Source organism: Rhincodon typus, chromosome 9 (assembly GCF_021869965.1).
Source record: "Rhincodon typus isolate 14 chromosome 9, sRhiTyp1.1, whole genome shotgun sequence".
NCBI lineage: Eukaryota > Metazoa > Chordata > Chondrichthyes > Orectolobiformes > Rhincodontidae > Rhincodon > Rhincodon typus.
The window spans coordinates 856,278-875,673 of record NC_063340.1 but is presented as its reverse complement, the minus strand read 5'-3'; the positions used below and the strand labels follow the sequence as shown (position 1 = coordinate 875,673).

General features: G+C 41.4%; 1 protein-coding gene across 3 annotated transcripts in view; it reads right to left on the bottom strand.

The window, feature by feature from the left end:
• Positions 1-19,396, bottom strand: part of zgc:66455 (uncharacterized protein LOC393502 homolog) — a 43,479-nt gene that overhangs the window by 2,604 nt on the left and 21,479 nt on the right. For all 3 annotated transcript variants that reach the window (XM_048601152.1, XM_048601153.1, XM_048601154.1), the window contains 4 exons: positions 13,290-14,879; positions 11,877-11,977; positions 11,685-11,749; positions 6,872-7,032 (listed from right to left, as the gene is read on the bottom strand). In XM_048601152.1, the coding sequence (XP_048457109.1) occupies positions 6,872-7,032; positions 11,685-11,749; positions 11,877-11,977; positions 13,290-14,879 (1,917 nt within the window). The remainder of the gene's footprint in view (positions 1-6,871; positions 7,033-11,684; positions 11,750-11,876; positions 11,978-13,289; positions 14,880-19,396) is intronic.

Here is a 19,396-nt window from a genome sequence, read left to right as displayed (position 1 = left end):
CCTGCAACCGCAGGAAGTGCTACACCTGCCCCCATACCTCCTCCCTCACCCCCATCCCAGGCCCCAAGAAGACTTTCCACAATCAAGCATATGTTCACCTGCACATCTGCCAATGTGGTATACTGCATCTGCTGTACCCGTTGTGGCCTCCTCTACACCGGGGAAACCAAGCGGAGGCTCGGGGACCGTTTTGCAGAACACCCACGCTTGGTTCGCAATAAACAACTGCACCTCCCAGTCGCGAACCATTTCAACTCCCCCTCCCATTCCTCAGATGACACGTCTATCCTGGGCCTCCTGCAGTGCCACAACGACGCCACCCGAAGGTTGCAGGAACAGCACCTCATATTCCGCTTGGGAACCCTGCAGCGGTCCAATGGTATCAATGTGGATTTCACAAGTTTCAAAATCTCCCCTCCCCCCACCGCATCCCAAAACCAGCCCAGCTCGGCCCCGCCTCCCTAACCGGTTCTTCCTCCCACCTCAAGCTGCATCCACATCTCCTACCTACTAACCTCATCCTGCCCCCTTGACTTGTCCGTCCTCCCTGGACTGACCTATCCCCTCCCTAACTCCCCACCTACACTCACCTTTACTGGCTCCATCCCCGCCTCTTTGACCTGTCCGTTTCCTCTCCACCTATCTTCTCCTCTAACCATCTTCTATCCGCCACCCCCTCTCTCCCTATTTATTTCAGAACCCCCTCCCCCTCTCCCATTTCTGATGAAGGGTCTAGGCCTGAAACGTCAGCCTTTTTGCTCCTATGATGCTGCTTGGCCTGCTGTGTTCATCCAGCTGGTAATGCCTGAATTTGTTGAGAACGTGTTTCTCCCAGTCATTCCTACAGCTTCTACATGGACCTGTCACTGCTGGAGACCTGGTGAGCATGGGGAGTGCTCCAGGACATGATATACAAAGGTTGTGAACCAGTATAATATGGCCAGGTGATTGAACTGATCCTGGCTGAACATATATACCCTGAACACCAACATGGTTTCAGAACTGGAAGGTCTGCAATTGACATGATCTCCTCTGTACAGCAGCTGTAAGAGAAATGTGGTGAACAAGGAGCCTTGCTCATCGGAAATTCAAAACACAAAAAAAAAGTTAAAACCATAGAAAAGTTACAGAACAGAAATGAGGCCATTCAACCCATCGTGCCTGTGCTAGCTGAGTAAGCTAGCCATGCATTTTGTTCTTACTTTAGAGATCCTGATCTGGAACATTGGATGTTACATCACCTCAGGTGAAAATTCCTCTTAGATAAATTGGAGATTTCCACATAAGCCATAAGACCAGGCAGTAAATTCCAGACACCTATCACCTTGGTTAAAATAAAGCTTTTCCCATGATTCCTCTAAACATTCTAGCAATCATCTTAAAATGTGTCTTCCCCACCCCCCACCACGCTGCCACCGCCATCCTGATAACAGACTTCTCCAAGGGGAAGAAATAGGTCTTCCCTTTCTACCCTTTGGAAGCCCCTCATTATTTTGAACACCAATTACCTGTCAATCTTCTCTGTTCCAAAGGAAACAAACCCAGCCTCTTCGGTTTTAGCTCGGAACAATTTTCAAGACTGACAAAATCCTTGTAAGTCTCCTCTGTACGGGAGGTAGATAAATGCTCAAGAGTGAATGCAACCAACAGAACTGTACACAAAGCTCGAGCTGTTTCCAAACCAGTCAAATATAGTCCTAGCATTACATCCCTGCTATTGAAAGTCAATAATCTCACCCGATAAAGGAAAGAACCCTCCTTCTCTGTCGCACATGTTCTGATGCGGCCAACTTCAACAAGGGAGCCTCCGAAAATGTCTATGTTCTTCCTCGACCGAGGATTCCCCAGCCCTGTTGTCGACAGGGCTCTCAACTGGGTACAACTTGTCTCGCACGCTTCCACCCTCAATCCTTCACTTCCCTCCCGCAATAGTGATAGGGTTCCTCTTATCCTTACCTATCATCCACCATTTCCACCTCCTCCAGCAAGATGCCACCACCAGACACATATTCCCCTACCCTCCCCTCCCTTGTCCGCCTTCCACAGGGAAGGTTCTCTCCAGGTCATGCTGGTCTGCTCTTCCTCCTCCGTCCCCACAAACACCTCATGGGACCTGTAACAGGAGGTTTAACACTTGCCCATTTACCTCTAACCTCCTCAGTATCTAAGGGACCAAACATACCTTCCAGCTGAAGCAAACTTTACCTGCACTTCCCACAATCTAACCTACTGTATTCGTTGCTCACAATGTAGTCTCCTCTAGATTGGGGAAACAAAACTCCTCTGGGTGACCACTTCGTGGAACATCTACGTTCTGTTCACAAAAAAAAAAAAACTTCCAGTTCCCTTAACACACCCCCCTGTTCTCTGGCCAACATCTGTCTCAGGCTTGCTATAGTGTTCCAGTGAAGCTCAGCACAAGCCAAGAAAATGACTGTTTGGGGACCCTGCAGCCCTCCAGACTTTAGAGTTCAATAATTTTAGGGCCTAATCTCTCCCATGTCCCAGCACCCTATCCCACACACCAAGCCTTGTTATCACAGTGACTAACAACAGGTGGTGTGTAATAGCAGGCTAACAGCCCCCATTAACAACTATTCACCCTCCCAGCCTGATTGTTATCCATTCCTTCAACTGTTCAACTGTCCAACTGTTCGTCTCTTTGGGATCTATCCCCACCTATTGTTTACTCCTTACCCACTCCCAACCTAACTTCGGCACATAAACCAACACTTTCCAAGCTACCATCAGTGCTGAGGAAGGGTCACTGGACCTGAAACGTTAACTGATTTCTCTTCACAGATGTTGCCAGACCTGCTGAGCTTTGCCAGCAGTAGGTTTTTGTTTGCTTTACAGCATCCACTGTTCTTTCAGTTTCTAGTGAGGAAAGAATCCCACATGTCTTTATCACCTTTTGTACACATTCTGCTCCCTTCAAAAAAGGAGCTGTGATCATGCATTCAAAATCTGACTTCCTCTACCTACCTCAATACCATCCCAGTTTACTGGGTATTCCTTTGCTTGCCTTCCCCAAATGTACAGCCTCGCACAGACTCCACTCAACCATTGTCAACTGCAGGATGATGCTAGGCATCCTCTTCACTAACTACCACCTGGCCATCTCTGGTCATCCACAATTTCCCCAATTATGAATTCAAGTCTAAAATCGTTAATAGATACACAATCTATTTATTCATCCAAGTCTTAATAAATAGCAAAGAATTCAAAACCAAAACACCATTTGAAAAATCATTGGAAGCTATTTTCCATTTACAAAGACATCCACTGTTTCAGGTCAGAACCACGACTGCTCCCCACATTCTCCTACATTTCACAAACTTTGCCCCCCCACCAAGCAGTCTTCCTTGTGGGACCTCATCAAATGCCTTAGGAAAACCCATTTAGATAACATGCACTGAAATAACCCCAATCCTCCTTGTTATTTCTTCAAAAGATTCAATTAAGTAATGAGACATTACCAGCCCTTAAAATCCCATTATCTGATTAATCTGTGCCTTTTGAAGGCACAGTTAATCTTACCCATCGGGCAGGTCAGTCCGAATGACTATTTGGCCCACCCATTTACCCTTTGTTGAATGAAGGCACTTTTGCAGGCTTCCAATTCCTTGGAGTCTTGTTTGTATCTAGTGGGGATTGGACTCAAAAGCACTTAGCTCCTCCATGATTTCCTTCAATAGTCTGGGTCAGCCAACCCTTGAGATTTAATCCATCTTCAAGGGGGTCAGTCCCTTTAGTACATCCCTTCTCCTTATGGAAGGCAAATGTCATGATCCAGGATGTTTCTACCAGTGATGTTAATGTGGTGATGGAAGTTATTGAGAACTTCCTACATCTCTGCTCCACAAACCACCACCAGGTTTAAATTTTTTTAATAGTATTTATTTTTCTAAATCAACTTGTTCAGAGAGGTTATTATACACCTCTGGAGCAAGTGGGACCTGAACATGGATCTCAGTCCAGGGGTAGGGACACTAGCACTGCATCACAAGAGGGCCTTATCACTGGATGCTGAAATAGAGGGGGTAGTGCAGGCTTTGTATTGTGGGAGAGGTCCAAGTTGTGGAATAATCGGACAAGAGCACTAAACTGTGAATCAAAGTAATGTGCATGCTCAGTCCACAAAACGTCCGCTACAGTGCCAAAAGCTGAAAAAACACTGTAGACAGAAGAAAAGACTCAACAGTTTCCACTTTCACAGACTGCTGTATCCTCAGCATCTTTCATCACGACACTATCAACAACTCCTATCCTGACGTGCGCTTCTTCCATCAACCTGCACTCTTGCTGAGCCAATACCACCTGCACTAGTTCAACTAGTTTCACTGGATGGGTGATTGCAGTACTCTCAGTATCAGGCTATGAATTGGCCACTGAGTTACCATCCGCAACTCCACTACAAGGCAGCTTACAAGCATAAGCTGTAGTGACAACTGAGAGATAATTGAAGGCCATCTGGAAGAGCATTGGGAGGTAAAAGGTAAAACAGAAGCAGAAGTCCCAGCTTTTAAGTACCCAGAGAAAACAGAAGCCAAAAACAAAACATGCACCTTTTCATCCATTGTGTAGATATTGTCAGAGCACAGCAAAACTTCAGCTACACCAGTATTTAACACCAAGTAAGTGACCACAGTACAACAGATAGGAGACCACAACCCACTCTGCTTTAGCATTCATAAGAGATACTGTACATCTACAATACAGATGCAGAAAATGTTAGTATGTTACAAACTTTACATACCAAAATGAATAAAGTGCAGACAAACCACTGAATGGCAGGTTAGACAAAAATGATTCAAAGCTAAGTCAAGTTTGTCAAACACTGCAAAATGAATAAATTCTTGATGTAAAGATTATTTCCATGTACTTTGCAAATGACCACTGCTTGTGGAACACAAATCATTGACAAATATTTGCAGAACAAAACAGAGCCAGTGTTCAATGGCTTATTGTTGCTTTTACTCCAGATCCTAGAGACTTGTTTTGTTTCATCTGAGAATTATAAACACACATGGATCCAAAATGTTACTAAGGCTACCTTGAAACACAGGAATATCAGATTGATGAGTGGTTTCGCTTAGAAAACATGATTCAAAAGGAAAAAAGGCAGTCGAAACAGTGAACACAAGAACAAGTAACATACTTTGTTTAAAAACCAGTACTGCAAACAGGGTATGAATGCGTAGGTGTGTGGGCACGGGACAACTCTTTGGATTTATTGAAACTTTTCCACAATTTCCCTTAGTGGGATTGTGAATTCACAACCTTTCGGGTGTTAGCCTGAGGTGGAGGCAGCAACAAGAAATTGGCTCCTTCCAGCGAGCCATTTGATATTTGCAGGCTGAGACCCCAGACCAAAAAGACTAAGATCTGGACATTTTCCCCTTTGGCCCTTGTTTTGAATTTTAATTTTTATATTATGGTTTTGTAACAAAGATGGCATCAGTGAATGGCAACTTTGTTCACTTTTCATTGTGCTCCTGTGTTCCTATACTGAAGTACGTGTAACTAAAGAATTAGCATTTAAAACAAGCTGGGAAAAGGCAATTCAGCCCCTTGAGTCTGCTCCACTAAAGATCATGGCTGATCTCATCTTCACCTCAATACCACTTTCCTGCCAACTCTCCATATCCCTTCAACCTGTTACTAACTGGAGAATGAGAAAAGACATTTTTTAGTGGTATTGTTATTCCCTTGGCATTAAGCTCTAGTATTGCTGATGGGACCTGAAGTGAGGAATGCAGTTATACTAAATATCAAAAAGGGGACAATTTGCATTGATTGAGCAGACGAGCTGGTTGGCAAAAGGTGTCAAGGTAGTGTCATGGAAAATGCACCAGGGAACAGTTGTCCCAAGCTTTTGTTTAATGCAGTAGATTTGTGCAATGCCTAAACAAATTCCTTTTGCAGGAAACTGGGGCCTGCACACGAATACAAAGAACTTCTAAAATGAAGATTACCCAATGGGAGTTATGTTAAAAAAAGTTAGGGCAGTCAGGTTCAACTCGTAGACTTCAGCTAAATTCTTCCATTCACACTTTATGACGAGCAACAAAAGGTGTTGCATTTATTGGAATAAATGCAATTTCTCGGTTGTGGGAATTCCAAAACAGGAAACTGCATTGTGATAGCACTCAGAGGATGCATTTGATTTTTAAGACATTTCAGATCTCAATATTAATGCACTGCAAAAAAAAAAAAAAAAAACAAAATAGTTCATTTCCAGGATACATGAACATCATCTTTCACAAAGAGTAAAGCCATTGGAAATGCAGTCACAAGATAACAGGAATTTTCCATTCAATTATTCCAGTGATCAGGAACTAAACAAGGTTCTATATCCACATTCAGTGGCACTATGCCAGAAGGAGAGCCAGCTACACAAACACCAACATAAAAACATTGTTTCATTGTAAAACATTTCTACTTGATGAGCTGAATGGCCTACTTTTGCTCCTGCAACTTATAGTTTATGGTTTATATGCTGGATGGCTCACATCCATTTGAAGGAGGTTTTTAAGAAATTGCATCAATTTCAAATAAATGGCATAACATTAGCCTTATTTTTGAACTCATTCCTTCAGTTCCAAACCAGACAAAAAACATACATGGTGATAAGTTAGCAGCTTGAAAATGGGACTTTGAAAGGTCCCTACTAAAAAAAAACATGCATTAAATGTCCTTATTGTGGACAGAGTTTGACCTATTGAAGCAGGAGAGCAGTGCTAGTTCTCTCAAATGCAGATTGAAATCTGTACAATAATAGCATTTATGATAAAATTTCAACAGGGTTAATCCTTTAGCCATTCGATCATTCAACTGGAGGCTGAAAAACTGGAATTCCTTCAGTTACCTCCAACTAAAACCCAAGACAAGTAGACTCTTCCATTCCTTAGGTTTACCACCGACTTGTTCACCAACTTATTCAAGTGAATCTGTAGTGAGTGGGAGATGTTCTCTCCATTGACACCAAAGTAAAGCTGATAATCAAAGGCAAGACCTGAAGAATTTATCCTGCAAGAAAAGAAACTTATGATAAAACTGTTACTACATACTGTACACGGTGACTACTTCTTGCAGAGATCCAAATCAATGTAGTTGTCAGTGATTGGCATAACAGCCCGACATGAACAGCTCCATTATGTGATGTCTGGTTAGAAGTTAGTTTAATATAACACACTTCTAGCACAAATATTTTACATCTGATTTTTCAAACTACAAGACAGAATTTTAACAGCATCCTTTCCAAGATCAGTGATCACTTCTTCCTGAAATAAATTGCTCCTTTTTTCACTCACGGGATGTGAGCATTGCTAGCTGGCCAGCATTTTACTGCCTATCCAACAGGAAACTGTCCAATTGGATCAGCTTAGGGTAACAATGAGTAGATTAGATATGGACCAATTGTCTTTAAAAAGTAAAACTAATCCCTGAACAGAGCAGCCTTTCGCATTGTACTACTTTCCAGAAGTTTCTTTCTGGGCACCGCGAGTGAGGGAGGGGCTTGTGCTTCCAGCTGGATGTAAATTTCACAAGTGTTAATTAGCAAAATTATTTTGCTAAACACTCACAGAATGGGTGTACCTAACCTAGACAGTAAATGCTCTCTGACAGAGAAGGTAATACAGCATCCACAAAGAGCTCAAGTTTTAAAAAAAATGAAGAGAGGATAAGGGTCTGTGTTGACTTGATGGGGGTGTGGGGAAGAGAGAGAAACAGTCAGGAGAAGAGTTACTCACCACAATATTCCTAGCCTCTCACCTGCTCTTGTTTATGTGGCAAGTGCAGGCAAGTTTCTGGTTAATAGTAACCCCAAAAGATGTTAACAGCTGTTGATAGCGCCAGGTGGTGGTGGTTTCAGTGATTATTGCAATACCACTGCATGTCAAAAGGGCAGTGATAATGTTGTCTCTTATTGGTGATGCCCATAGCCTGGCATTTGTGTGGCATGAATATTTCTTGCCAATCATCAGCCCAAGCCTGAATATTGTCCAGATCTTGTTGTAGTTGAACTAATATTGAAGCAGTCTTGAGGAATCACAAATGGTGCTGAACATTGCACAAACATCCCCACTTCTGACCTTATGATGGAGAGAAGTCATTGATGAAGCAGATGGTGGTGGGGTCTAGGACAACATGTGGAACTCTTGCAATAATATCTTGAAGTGGAGCTGACTGACCAACATCCAATCACCTTCCTACATACCAGACACAATTCCAACCCGAGGAGAGTTTGCACCCCCACCCACCCGATTCCAGGTTTTGCTAGGGCTCCTTAGTCCAACACTCAGCCCTTGACATCAAGGCTGCATATGACTGTTACACTCACCTCGCTAATTCAGCTCTTTTGTCCATGCTTAAACCAAAGGCTATAAATGAGAATGGGAGCAGGAATGGTCCTGGCAAAACCCAAACTAGGTGTCAGTGAGCAGGTTCTGCTTCATATCACTTGATCGCACTTTCCATTATTCTACTGATAATGAGCAGACTGATCAGGCACTAACTGGTTACGTTGATGTGCCCTGCTTTGTGTGTACCGGGCATACCTGGGCAGTTTTCCACATTGTCAGATGCCAATGTTGTAGCTGTACTGGAACAGCTTGGCTAAGGGAGCAGCAAGTTCTGGAACACACAATTTAGATATTAATTTAGATAAATGCGAGGTGCTGCATTTTGGTAAGGCAAATCAGGGCAGGACTTGTACTTAACAGTAGGGTCCTAGAGAGTGTTGCCGAACAGAGACCTTGGGGTGCAAATCCATAGTTCCTTGAAAAGTGGAGTCCCAAGTTGACAGGATGGTGAAGGCAGTGTTTTGGAACCCCTGCCTTTATTGGTCAGTGCATTAAGTATAGGAGTTGGGAGGTCATGTTGTGGCTATACAGGGCACTGGTGAGCCACTCTTGGAATAGTGCGTTCAATTCTGGTCTGCCTGCTATATGAAAGATGTGAAACTTGAAAGGGTTCAGAAAAGATTTAAGGATGTTGCCAGGTTTGGAGCAATAGGCAGAGGCTGAATAGACTGGGATTATTTTCCGTGGAGTGTCAGAGGCTGAGGGGTGACCTTATAGAAGCTCAAAATCATGAGGGGCATGGATAGGGTGAACAGTCAATGTCTTTTCTCTAAGCTGGGAGGAGTTCAAACACTAGAGGGTGTTTTTGTTTTAAAAAGGAGTGGGGTGAAAGTTTAAGAAAAGGATATGGGGCAACTCAAAGAAAGCAGAGTGAGTCATGTGGCACAAACTACCAGAGGAAGTGGAGAATGCAGGTACAGTTACAACATTTAAAAGACATTTGGATAAGTTCGTGAATAGGAAGGGTTCAGGGTGGAGGTGGATACGGACCAGAACACAGGTAAAACAAAAAACTAGTTTAGTTTGGGAACATGGTTAGCATAGACTAGTTGGACAGAAGGGTCTGTTTGCATGCTGTATGATTCTATAACTATGATTCCTGGGATAAAAGGGGCTCTCTTAGCAAAGTTAAAGCAAATCCATTTGACGTTTAGAAGGATGGGAGGCCACCAAATACAAGATTGAGAAGATTGGACAGCATGGATTCTGGAAGAACATTTTCTCTTGCAGGAGAGAACAGAACTTGAAGGTCAGAGTTGTAGATGAGAGAGTCTTAATTTGTTAAAAAAATTTAGAGATGAGGAGCCACTTCAGTCTTAGAAGATTGTTACTCTGCAGAATTCTGTCGACCACAGAGCAGAGAAAGTGAGTTCGCTGAACTCATTCAGCAAGTTAAAGATTTTGGATTGGGGAGTAAAAGGACAAGGAGTTTAGAACAAAAAAACAAAAAAAGGGTGGACACAGTCAGAAGGGAATCAAGGCCACCAATTGAATAAGTCATGATCAAACAGTAGGGTAGGGTCAAGAGACCAAATGGCCTACACCTGATCCCAATGCTTACGTTAATCAGGAACTGAACTTGGCTCTGATTTGCAAGTATTGGCAGCTCGGAGCTATTCATAAAGTGACAGACATTGCTTGATTTTTGGTAAAAGCAGACAGTGCCGAGCCACTGATTTACAAAATGTAATAAATGTGTCTTGGTCAAAGTTGTTTAAAAAAAGGTGTTAACAGTTGAATTTCATAACCTTCGTAATCACTGCAAAGTGTAAAATGGTGGCTTAACTATTGTCTTATTTTTGAAGGAGTTGATCCATGTAACATTTAGTTACACATTTCAATTTATTTTTATAAAAGCCAAGGAGATACAACGAGAACAGGAAGAGATAGCAAGAACTGCAGATGTTGGAGTCAGAGTCAACACAGTGTGGAACTGGAGGAACACAGCAGGTCAGGCAGCAGAGGAGCAGAAGAGCAGGAAAGCTGACTTTTGGGTCTGGACCCTTCTTCAGAAATGGGGAATGGACAGTACAATACTGGTTTCACTCAATGCATATATCCTTTCACTATCTTTATAATTCTTTTAAGATCTCATACTAATTTCAAATTTCCCTAGTCCTGATGGAGGCTCCCGACCCGAAGCGTCAACTTTCCTGTTCCTCTGCTGCCTGGCCTGCTGGTGTTCCTCCAGCTCCACACTTATCTTGAACAAGGACAGGAAGCCTCTTTACAGTAGGCCTAGAGAGAAGGAGAAAGTAATAGCACTCCAAGATTGGGTGGCAAGAACTGTACTTTAGGCAAAACAACTGGCAACCCAACAGTAAATAACAAATTTTTATAGCACCTTTAATGCAATGCAAGGTCCCAAAGTGCTTCATAGAAGCACCATAAAACAACAGCCACACAAGTCAGATAAGCAAAAACCTGCAGAGTTGACTTTAAAAGGAGTATCTTGAAGCCAACATAAAAGCTTAGTCAGTCAGAGGGAGAGATTTCCAGAGCTTATGGCCCAGGCAGCTAAAAGGACATTCAACATTATTAAAGTAAGAGTTGGATCACTGCTTTAATTCCGTCCTATTGAGAAAAAAAAGAGGGCTGTAGGGAAGGAGGATTACTGAGCTGGGCAGAGGTGATGAATACCCACCAGTGGATCCAGGACTCTCAGCATGAAAAGTTTGTAACTAAACAAAAGCTTTGAAGCAATGGTTTCCATTTGGTCTCTGGAAGCATTTCTGGGTTTACTTTTATAAATATCAGGGCTGCATCAATATAGACGTATTTCACTGTGCCCTTATTGGACAAAATATATGGATGCTTTCATAGTTTGTTTAGTAAAAACTAAAAAGTGCTTCAGCACGAAGAATGCAAATATATTCTGTTTGAAAGCTTTGCCTCAAGTACCATGATCTTATGAAATGACTGTCCATTTGCAGCCATGAGTCTCCTCAAATTTATCCAAGAATTCCAAATTCACCCAGAACACGTGGCTTTACAAGGGAGGTTAGTGTGCAAAATAGTTAACTGATACATTATCTAGTTTCTGGGAAGAATGGAACTAATCAATGTAAAAGGAGTGATTAGATGCAACATAAGAGTGTTTTTCATTCTGCTGGACCTATTCTCAAAACAGAGCTTCCCAGTTGCTCAGTTATAAACGAATGCCAATTTATTACTCCGCTTAGAAAACAAACAAATATTTTATGCAAAGTTGTAAATCTATTTTTCAGTGCAGCTCAATTCACATTTCATCAGATACAATCTTGTTCAGTTCTAAGTAGCTTGTCCTCATCATTTATTGCACACGTGCAGTTTTACCTTTGAACTCCTCGAAGGAGGATTTTTTTAAGTGGCGGAGAAAACGATGCCAGAGTGTCTGTTATCTGTTTAAAATTTTAAAAAAAGACAGAAGATTAAAAAGAAACGTTAAAAAAATGTTTGTCCTGTTCCACAGTTGGAAGTGTGCAAGAGGGAAGTTTATGGGATGACTCAATAGTCTCAAGTTCTTACCAGAGCCTTAACCGATTGTAGAATTCTCGTCTTTAAATGCTGAAGGTTCTTGTAAACAACATTTACCAATTCAATTCCAGCAGATACCGCCAATAAGTGACCTGCATATTTTTAAAAAAATTCTTTTTTAAAAATCCAGACCATCATGGAGGGAGACAAATCAATTGCAAAATTTCCCTGTTTCACCATCCCCGTAACAGTTTGATTCACATTCGTTGTCCTCAGTCATTATTCCAAAGATCCTCTAACACAGGAAATGCAGAGGCCAGAGCTTCCCAATAAAAAGCATTTTAAGTGGGCCAACTTAAATTTGTGGGTCTCTCCAAAATACCTCATTCACCATTTCTCTAGTCATCTTAATCAGTCGGCACGATCTGAATATTATACAAAACAACCAATGGCATTAGGTTTAGTGAGTTAGACAGTTAGTCGCCCTTAAGTTACATAAAGTGACATGATCTGTTCCAAAAGGTCAATTCTAGACAGACTAATTTGAAGAGAAATTTTAAAATTTAGCTAAGATATAGATCAAAAGCACAATTTTACACTAGATTGACCTACAATATGAAGTAGACATCAGGGTATTTAATATTGAAGGAGTATTGTCAAGAAGTTAGAGAATATTTACAAGTGCAATTAAACCCTTTTTCAATAAATAAATAAATAAATAAATAAATAAATAAATAAATAAATAAATAAAATCAATGTACAAAGACAAGCCAACTGCTATTAAACCAAAAAAGGACACCAAGGGCAAAAATTGCACAGGGCTCCCAAAAGATTTTGTCCAATGTTTTTTTTACCCCCTCTCCCCATTAAAAGGCACTTTTAATATTTAAACTTTGAATTTTTTTATTCAACACTATCGGAAGTTTGTCACAAAAAAAAAAAAAAAACAGGCCAATGCATCAATGACTCTGTTGCAGTGATCCTCCAACGTTTAGGTTGTGGGAAGCTAAGCAGTTACCAGGAAAACAGTCCAAATCAAGAGGAGAGGGATAATAGATGGTTTGAGTGAAATTTGTCAAGGAAAATTGAACTAGCCATTAAAGTTCAAAAAAATGTTTATAGTTGGTAATGTGTCATATCAATACTGCAGTTTTGAACCATTTTGAAATAAAAGCCAAAAACCTGAAACATGGCATCTATGGGCAGAAACAAGTCAGATCTATTGGCTACTTCCATCATTTAAAAAACACATTCTAGTTGTCAAGTATTTGCTGGAATTAGAAACCATAGACAATCGCTTCTTTCATATCCCAGTAGTAAATCCTGAACAGTATGTGTTCTAGAGTTTAAAAGTGTACATATCCTTAATTTTAAACTCTAACAACTTATTAAAAAAAGAAGTGTCACAAAAAAATACACAATTATTAAAACTCAGCATTTTGTCCCACTGAAACAATCACTCACCAATATCCTCATGTAGTTTTGGTGCTAGTGTTGTCCATGTTGGTGTCTGCAAAATGGTGGTGGATGGATCCACTGGGTAAGCAGCATCCAGAAGGCTGGTTCCATCAATCTGTTTGGTAGTAACTTCTGCAGCCCATTGGGTGGCATCAAGAGGGAGGCTAGAACTCCACACACTGTATGTTTGCTGGTCTCCATCATAAATCAGAGACTCCTTTCCAGTCACCACACTGGAATTTGCTGTAGAAGAAGTTATGTCTACATGGGTTGGTACAATCAGTTGAAGTTCCATTTTGTGGGTTTGATGTACAGTCTGAACAAAACCATCACTATACAAATTCTGGCTTTCAGACTTTGTCCCTAAGTCACTGTACAATGAAGGAGTTAGCAACATCCCATCCAAACTGGTCAATGCAGATTCACTCAATTTATCATTGGCAGGTCCAGTTGTGCTTTTAGGGTCACAGAGCACCCTGTGTTTGATTTCATTCGGTATGTGGGTATATGATGAGATTTCTAACAAACGTGTCCTTTGGTACTCCAAGTCTTCATATGCAATGTTACAAATGGTCATCTGACTGAGGACCTCATCCTCAGACAGGACACCACTGTTTTGCTTTTCTCCCTTTTCTTCTGTAAGGAGAAGCCAATTTAACAGGCTTGTGATCATTCCATCAGAACACATAGAATTCCCCCAATACTTCCTCTGGGGTGTTTGAACAGGTTGGGTAGTTCTGTGGATAATATTATTTGCAGGGTTAATGGCTGGATGCTTGGAATTGGAGATATAGTTCCTAGGATCAGAATCAGAGCTCAGCTTTACTCTGCTTCTAGAATGATTTCCATCTCGTGGTTTCAGGAGTGTGTCAGTTGGGAAGAAATTCCGTGTAGGATTTACTTCCCCCAGAAAGGGGCTTACAGGAAGAGACCAGAATCCTGAAGAAGCCGAGTAGCTGATTTGCCACTGACATGGAGCAAAATGGCCCAATTTGTCAAACTTACAAATAACTGGATTCCTTTTAATCCTGGAAGGTTGTGGAATATCCCCATTGTGTTGGACTTGAGAATTTAGCCATTCAGAAGTGGCTGTGCACATCTGTAGACTTCTGGTTGGTTTCAGAGGTGATGCTCCAGGTAAGTCAGGCTGAGCCCCTGAAGGCCTCACTAGGCCAGAGGGTGTTGTGAAGTGCGCTGCAGTAAAGAGAGGCTGTGGGTAGGTGGTGTAGGGTGCCTGGGGGCCTGCAGTGTTCCCCAGATGAATATCTGAAAGGCCTGCTGCCTGGTTTTTGATAGAGAGGCTTTCACTCCTTGTAGCAGGTGCTGACAATTGGGGAATGAGCTGGGAATTAGTGGCTGGCCATTCTCTCCCAGGATGCTGCTGCAAAGCAGGTTCCGCTGCTTCAGCCTGGAACAGGTTCTTTGCGTGAATCCTCTGCTGTGTCTCATGAACCACATCCATTTGCTGGAATCTTTTGAAAGACGCTGGTGATGGTAGCCCCAGATTCAGTCGAGGTTTTTGATGCTGATGTTTCACATGGAAATGTCTGGGAGAGCGAGTAGGTCCTCCTTCCAGAGGGAGGATGAGGCTTACCACTGAGGGACCAACAAGAAGGTCATGACAAGGTTGATTCAAAACAGGCTCTTAAACACAAGAGCACATGCAAATTGCTCATCAACAATTGGACCCACATTCTGGTTATAGTGCACCCAGGACAAGCCCCTTAAAATGTGGAGCTCTCCATCTCCATTGGCCTTTAGCGTGGACCACCTACACCAGAGATCCTTTTTTGAGGTGGGTGGAGGTTTGGATAAACTGGGAGAAAAACCCATCACCAGAAGTACCTCTGAAAGTAATAGGTCAGCTCCTCACTGGAGAAAATCTCAGTGGAGAGGCCCTACTTTTCTGAAAGGAAATTTTTAAACAGTAGTTTGTTAAGCAATGCACACAGAGTGGAGCAATATCTCATTGGAAATACACTACTTCAACCTTAGTATCAAGAAACAGGCCCCATCAGGTTAGAAAATAGAGTAAGGTGTCTAAAAAAAATCCTGGAACAACTATTTGTTGCACAAGACGCAAACAATTGGAGGTGGAGGTGAAGTTACATGAGATTAAACAAAAAAATGTTTACATCGGAGAATCTCATGGTAAACCACTATTGAAAAATTCTCAAACCTCAATGTCAAGTTCGAGCAATAAATGTGACATATCAAAACGTGGTTTGTTTAAAAATATTCTTGTTTTAATAGGTCCTGAGCAAACCAGTGTGTTTTATCATTTAAAACTAACCCAGATCAGATTCTGTAACACCAATTCTGAGATTTGGATGCAAGGGGGAAAGGATAAAAACAAGTCCTTGCTTCAGATTGCATATCAGAGCACATACAAAAAAGTCAGCCAGAGACCATTCAGCTCTTAAAGCCTTCTCCAAATGAGATCTCAGCAAATTTATTTGATTCAAATTCTGTATTCCCAATCATTAGTTAGCTAAATATTAAAAAAGGTTGAAGTAAATTTTACAACCCTCCACCTCCAAGAGTTCCAAAGTTGCACAACTTAAACATTTCTCCTCAGGGTCCTAAAAAGTCCAACACCCCCACCCAAACCTTTAAAACAAAGTCCCCTAGCTGTAGAGAATAATCACAAGAGGAAGCATCCTTTTCTTGTCCACCTTGTCAAGGCCATGCAGGATCTCATTCATTTCAAATCAAGTCACCCCTCAGTCGGAACTGTAGCAGAAACAAGAAAACCCACTCATTGCAGTTATGGATCTAGTTTGGAATTCAGAAGATTGAGGGGGAATCTTATAGAAACATATAAAACTATGAAGGGAATAGATAAGATAGAAGTAGCGAGGATGTTTCCACTGGCAGGTGAAGGTAGGACAAGAGGGCATAGCCTCAAGATTAGAGGGAGCAGATTTAGGACTGAACTGAGAAGGAATTTCTTCACCCAGAGGGTTGTTAATCTATGGAATTCCTTGCCCAGGTGAAGTAGTTGATGCTACTTCAGTAAATGTTTTCAAAAAAAAGTAGATTTTTTCTGAACAATAAAGGAATTAAGGGATACAGTGAGAATGCGGGTAAGTGGATCTGAGTCCACAAAAGGATCAGCCATGATCTTATTGAATGGCGGAGCAGGCTCGAAGGGCCAGACAGCCTACTCCTGCTCCTAGTTCTTATGTAGTAAACCTCCTCTGAACAACCTCCAGTGTAAATGAGCATTTCCCTATTGCTTGGGCCTTAAGATGTTTAACACTGGGCTTAAAAACCCAAAAATCTGCTGCTGCTGCAGAACCCAGGTGAAAGTTATGCAAGTGGCTAATTTGGCTTTCAAAAACAGGCACACTGCTCAAGGTTAAAAGAGATAAACTTGTACTTATACATCCTACCAAGGTACTTCACATGAGCATGCAAATCAGACAAATAATTGCTAAGCCAAAAGATAGTTTACCAAAATGTTTTATGGGTTGGTAAAGAAACTCAGGACAAAATACAAGTGAATTATTTCATTGATTGATGAAACATTCCACATAGATAATGCAAACCATTGCTGGTTTAAAAATAAAACAAAAAATGATTGGACTATTTCAGAAATAAGCAGAGATACACAAACCAAAAAGCCCTCTCCCAACTGCCCCCATAAAAGACTAAAAAAAAAAGTAATAAAACCAAGCTCACATCTGCCTATGCTTACTTCTTCCTCCCATCGCTTGCCCCAAAGTTCGGCTGGAAAGCCCGGCATCTTAATTATCTAGACAGGTGGTTTCATTTCCTCACTGTCATTAGCTGGGAAATAGTTTCTCTTCAATTTCTTCTTGGAGATTTAAAGATTTGCAATTGAGCATTCACCCAGAGTGGCTGCAGCATCATTCTGCTCCAGAATTCAAATGACCAGCTCAGTTCAAACACTTGAACAAGAGTCAAGTTCCAGAGACAAAGGGAGGCAACTGAGTGTGAGACACCAAGTAAAACTGAAGTCAAAATGAGGGAAAACTCTCATATGACTGGAGTCATCTGACAGGAAAAAAACCCACAAAAACAAACAAAGGTACTTGTGGTTGTAGGTGAATCATCTCAAAACGTTAGTACATCCTACAGAAATCCTCAGTGACATCTTGGATCCGTTTTCTTCAGCTGCTTCAATAAACTTGCTGAACATACAGGTCGGGAGCAGGGAGATTCACGGAGTGGTCAGCACCATTCATAATGGAATGTGACTGTGGCCATATGTAACAAAACCTAGGGCAACATTTAGCTTTGGCAAGTAGCATCCAAAGGCAATGACTACCTTCAACTAAAGTCTAACCAGATCAGAGGCTGGAAATTCAACAGGGGTTTAACACCTCCTGACTCCAATGCATATTCTATAAAAGGCAGGAGTTAGGAATCTGATGAATACTCTGGCGGAGTACAGCCCATGTAAGAAACTCTACACCATCTAGGTCAAAGCAGCCCACTTGATTGGCACTCCATTTAACCATTAACACTTCAACATTCACTCCATCACTAGTGCCCAGTAACAAGTATACACCTTCCCACTTCGATAGCACCTTGTAAACCTCCAATTTCTTACATCTTGTAAGAAAATGTTGCAGATACATGGAAACACCAACGCCTGCAAGTTACACACCATTTTGTCTTGGAATCATATCAACACAATATTGACCCTGGGTTAAAATTCTGGAACATCCTCCCCCACACCACTATAGATGTCCCTACACTCAGACTGCAGCAGCTCATCACCACCTTTAGGGCAACTAGATACAAATCAAATACTGGTCTTACCAATGACACGCATACAGAACGATTTGAAGTCCAATGCTATTGAAGCAGAGCTATTGCTGAACACCTCGTTGTCATTGGGCAAGAGAATCAGCAAAAGACAATGAGTGATGAACATGATCCCCAGGGTCAATCCAAACTAATTATTGAATCAAATCAGGGCAGAAAAGTAAATCAGAGAGTGAAAGAAATTTGCCCCCACAACAATCCTGAAATTTTAGAGGCAAAAAACAAAAATCTGTGAACAGAATCAGGTGCTCCACATGACACCAGATTGTGCAGTTGAGGATCAAAGGGGGATGTTTCTTCAAAGACAATGACAACTCCCAAGTTACTGCTGCAATTTTTTTTTGCGGTGTGGGGGTGTGGTGAAAAAGCAAAGGATGCCTTTAGGGGAGCAACAGTTTAAAAACAGACTGAACACAAGCTGTACAGACCCAAAAATCAGATTTATGAATAGTTGAATAATGGCTTGGTCATAGGATTTGTACTGGGACAGGGAAAAATTTGGCAAAAAAAAAAGACAAAGGCAATATAATTTACATTATGTAAAGCAAAGTGACAAAATTTAATCTGCTTTGACTTAAATGTAGCTAGCCCAACTTGGATAGTGTAGTCATGTGTTAGGTGATTAATGACATGCAAATGTCTCCATTGCCATTTGAAACAGTGATATGAGGCTTTCAAAAAATATGAAAATGCATTCACATAACTGAAGTCTTTTAAAAAAAAAGGGGCAAGATTGAATCCAGTTTGTTTTATGGCACCTTTGACCTCAATATCAAAAGCAATTTTAAAGTGGTTTACACTCAGTTATTGTTGTGGTATAGGAAAACTCTGCAGCCCAACAGGCACAATATGCAAGAGACCAGAAACTTTTGATGATTGAAGGATACATACTGGTTAGGAAGCCAGGAACACCTCTTCAGATACTGTGAATTTTATTTCCAAAGATTTCAGTTCATTGTTAGATATCAGCTTCTGATCCTTTAGGCTACATAATCTTAAAACAAACAATATAGACCATAAGAGATCAAAATAATCTCTATTTTTAAATCCTATATGGATTGCACCAGTACTATTTAGAAATTGGACCCCAACCCATGTGAAGCAAACTATGGTTTAAAAAAAAAAATCAGACTGATCTGCAGTTTTTAAATTTACAAAGTGCAGCACTTTGTAATGTCTGATACAAGTGACTATAAAACAAAGATGTATAAAACTGTTAGAGGTAGTAGGAACTGTCGATGCTGGAGAATCTCAGAGATAACAAGGTGTAGAGCTGGCTGAACACAGCAAGCCGAGCAGCATCAGAGGAGCAGGAA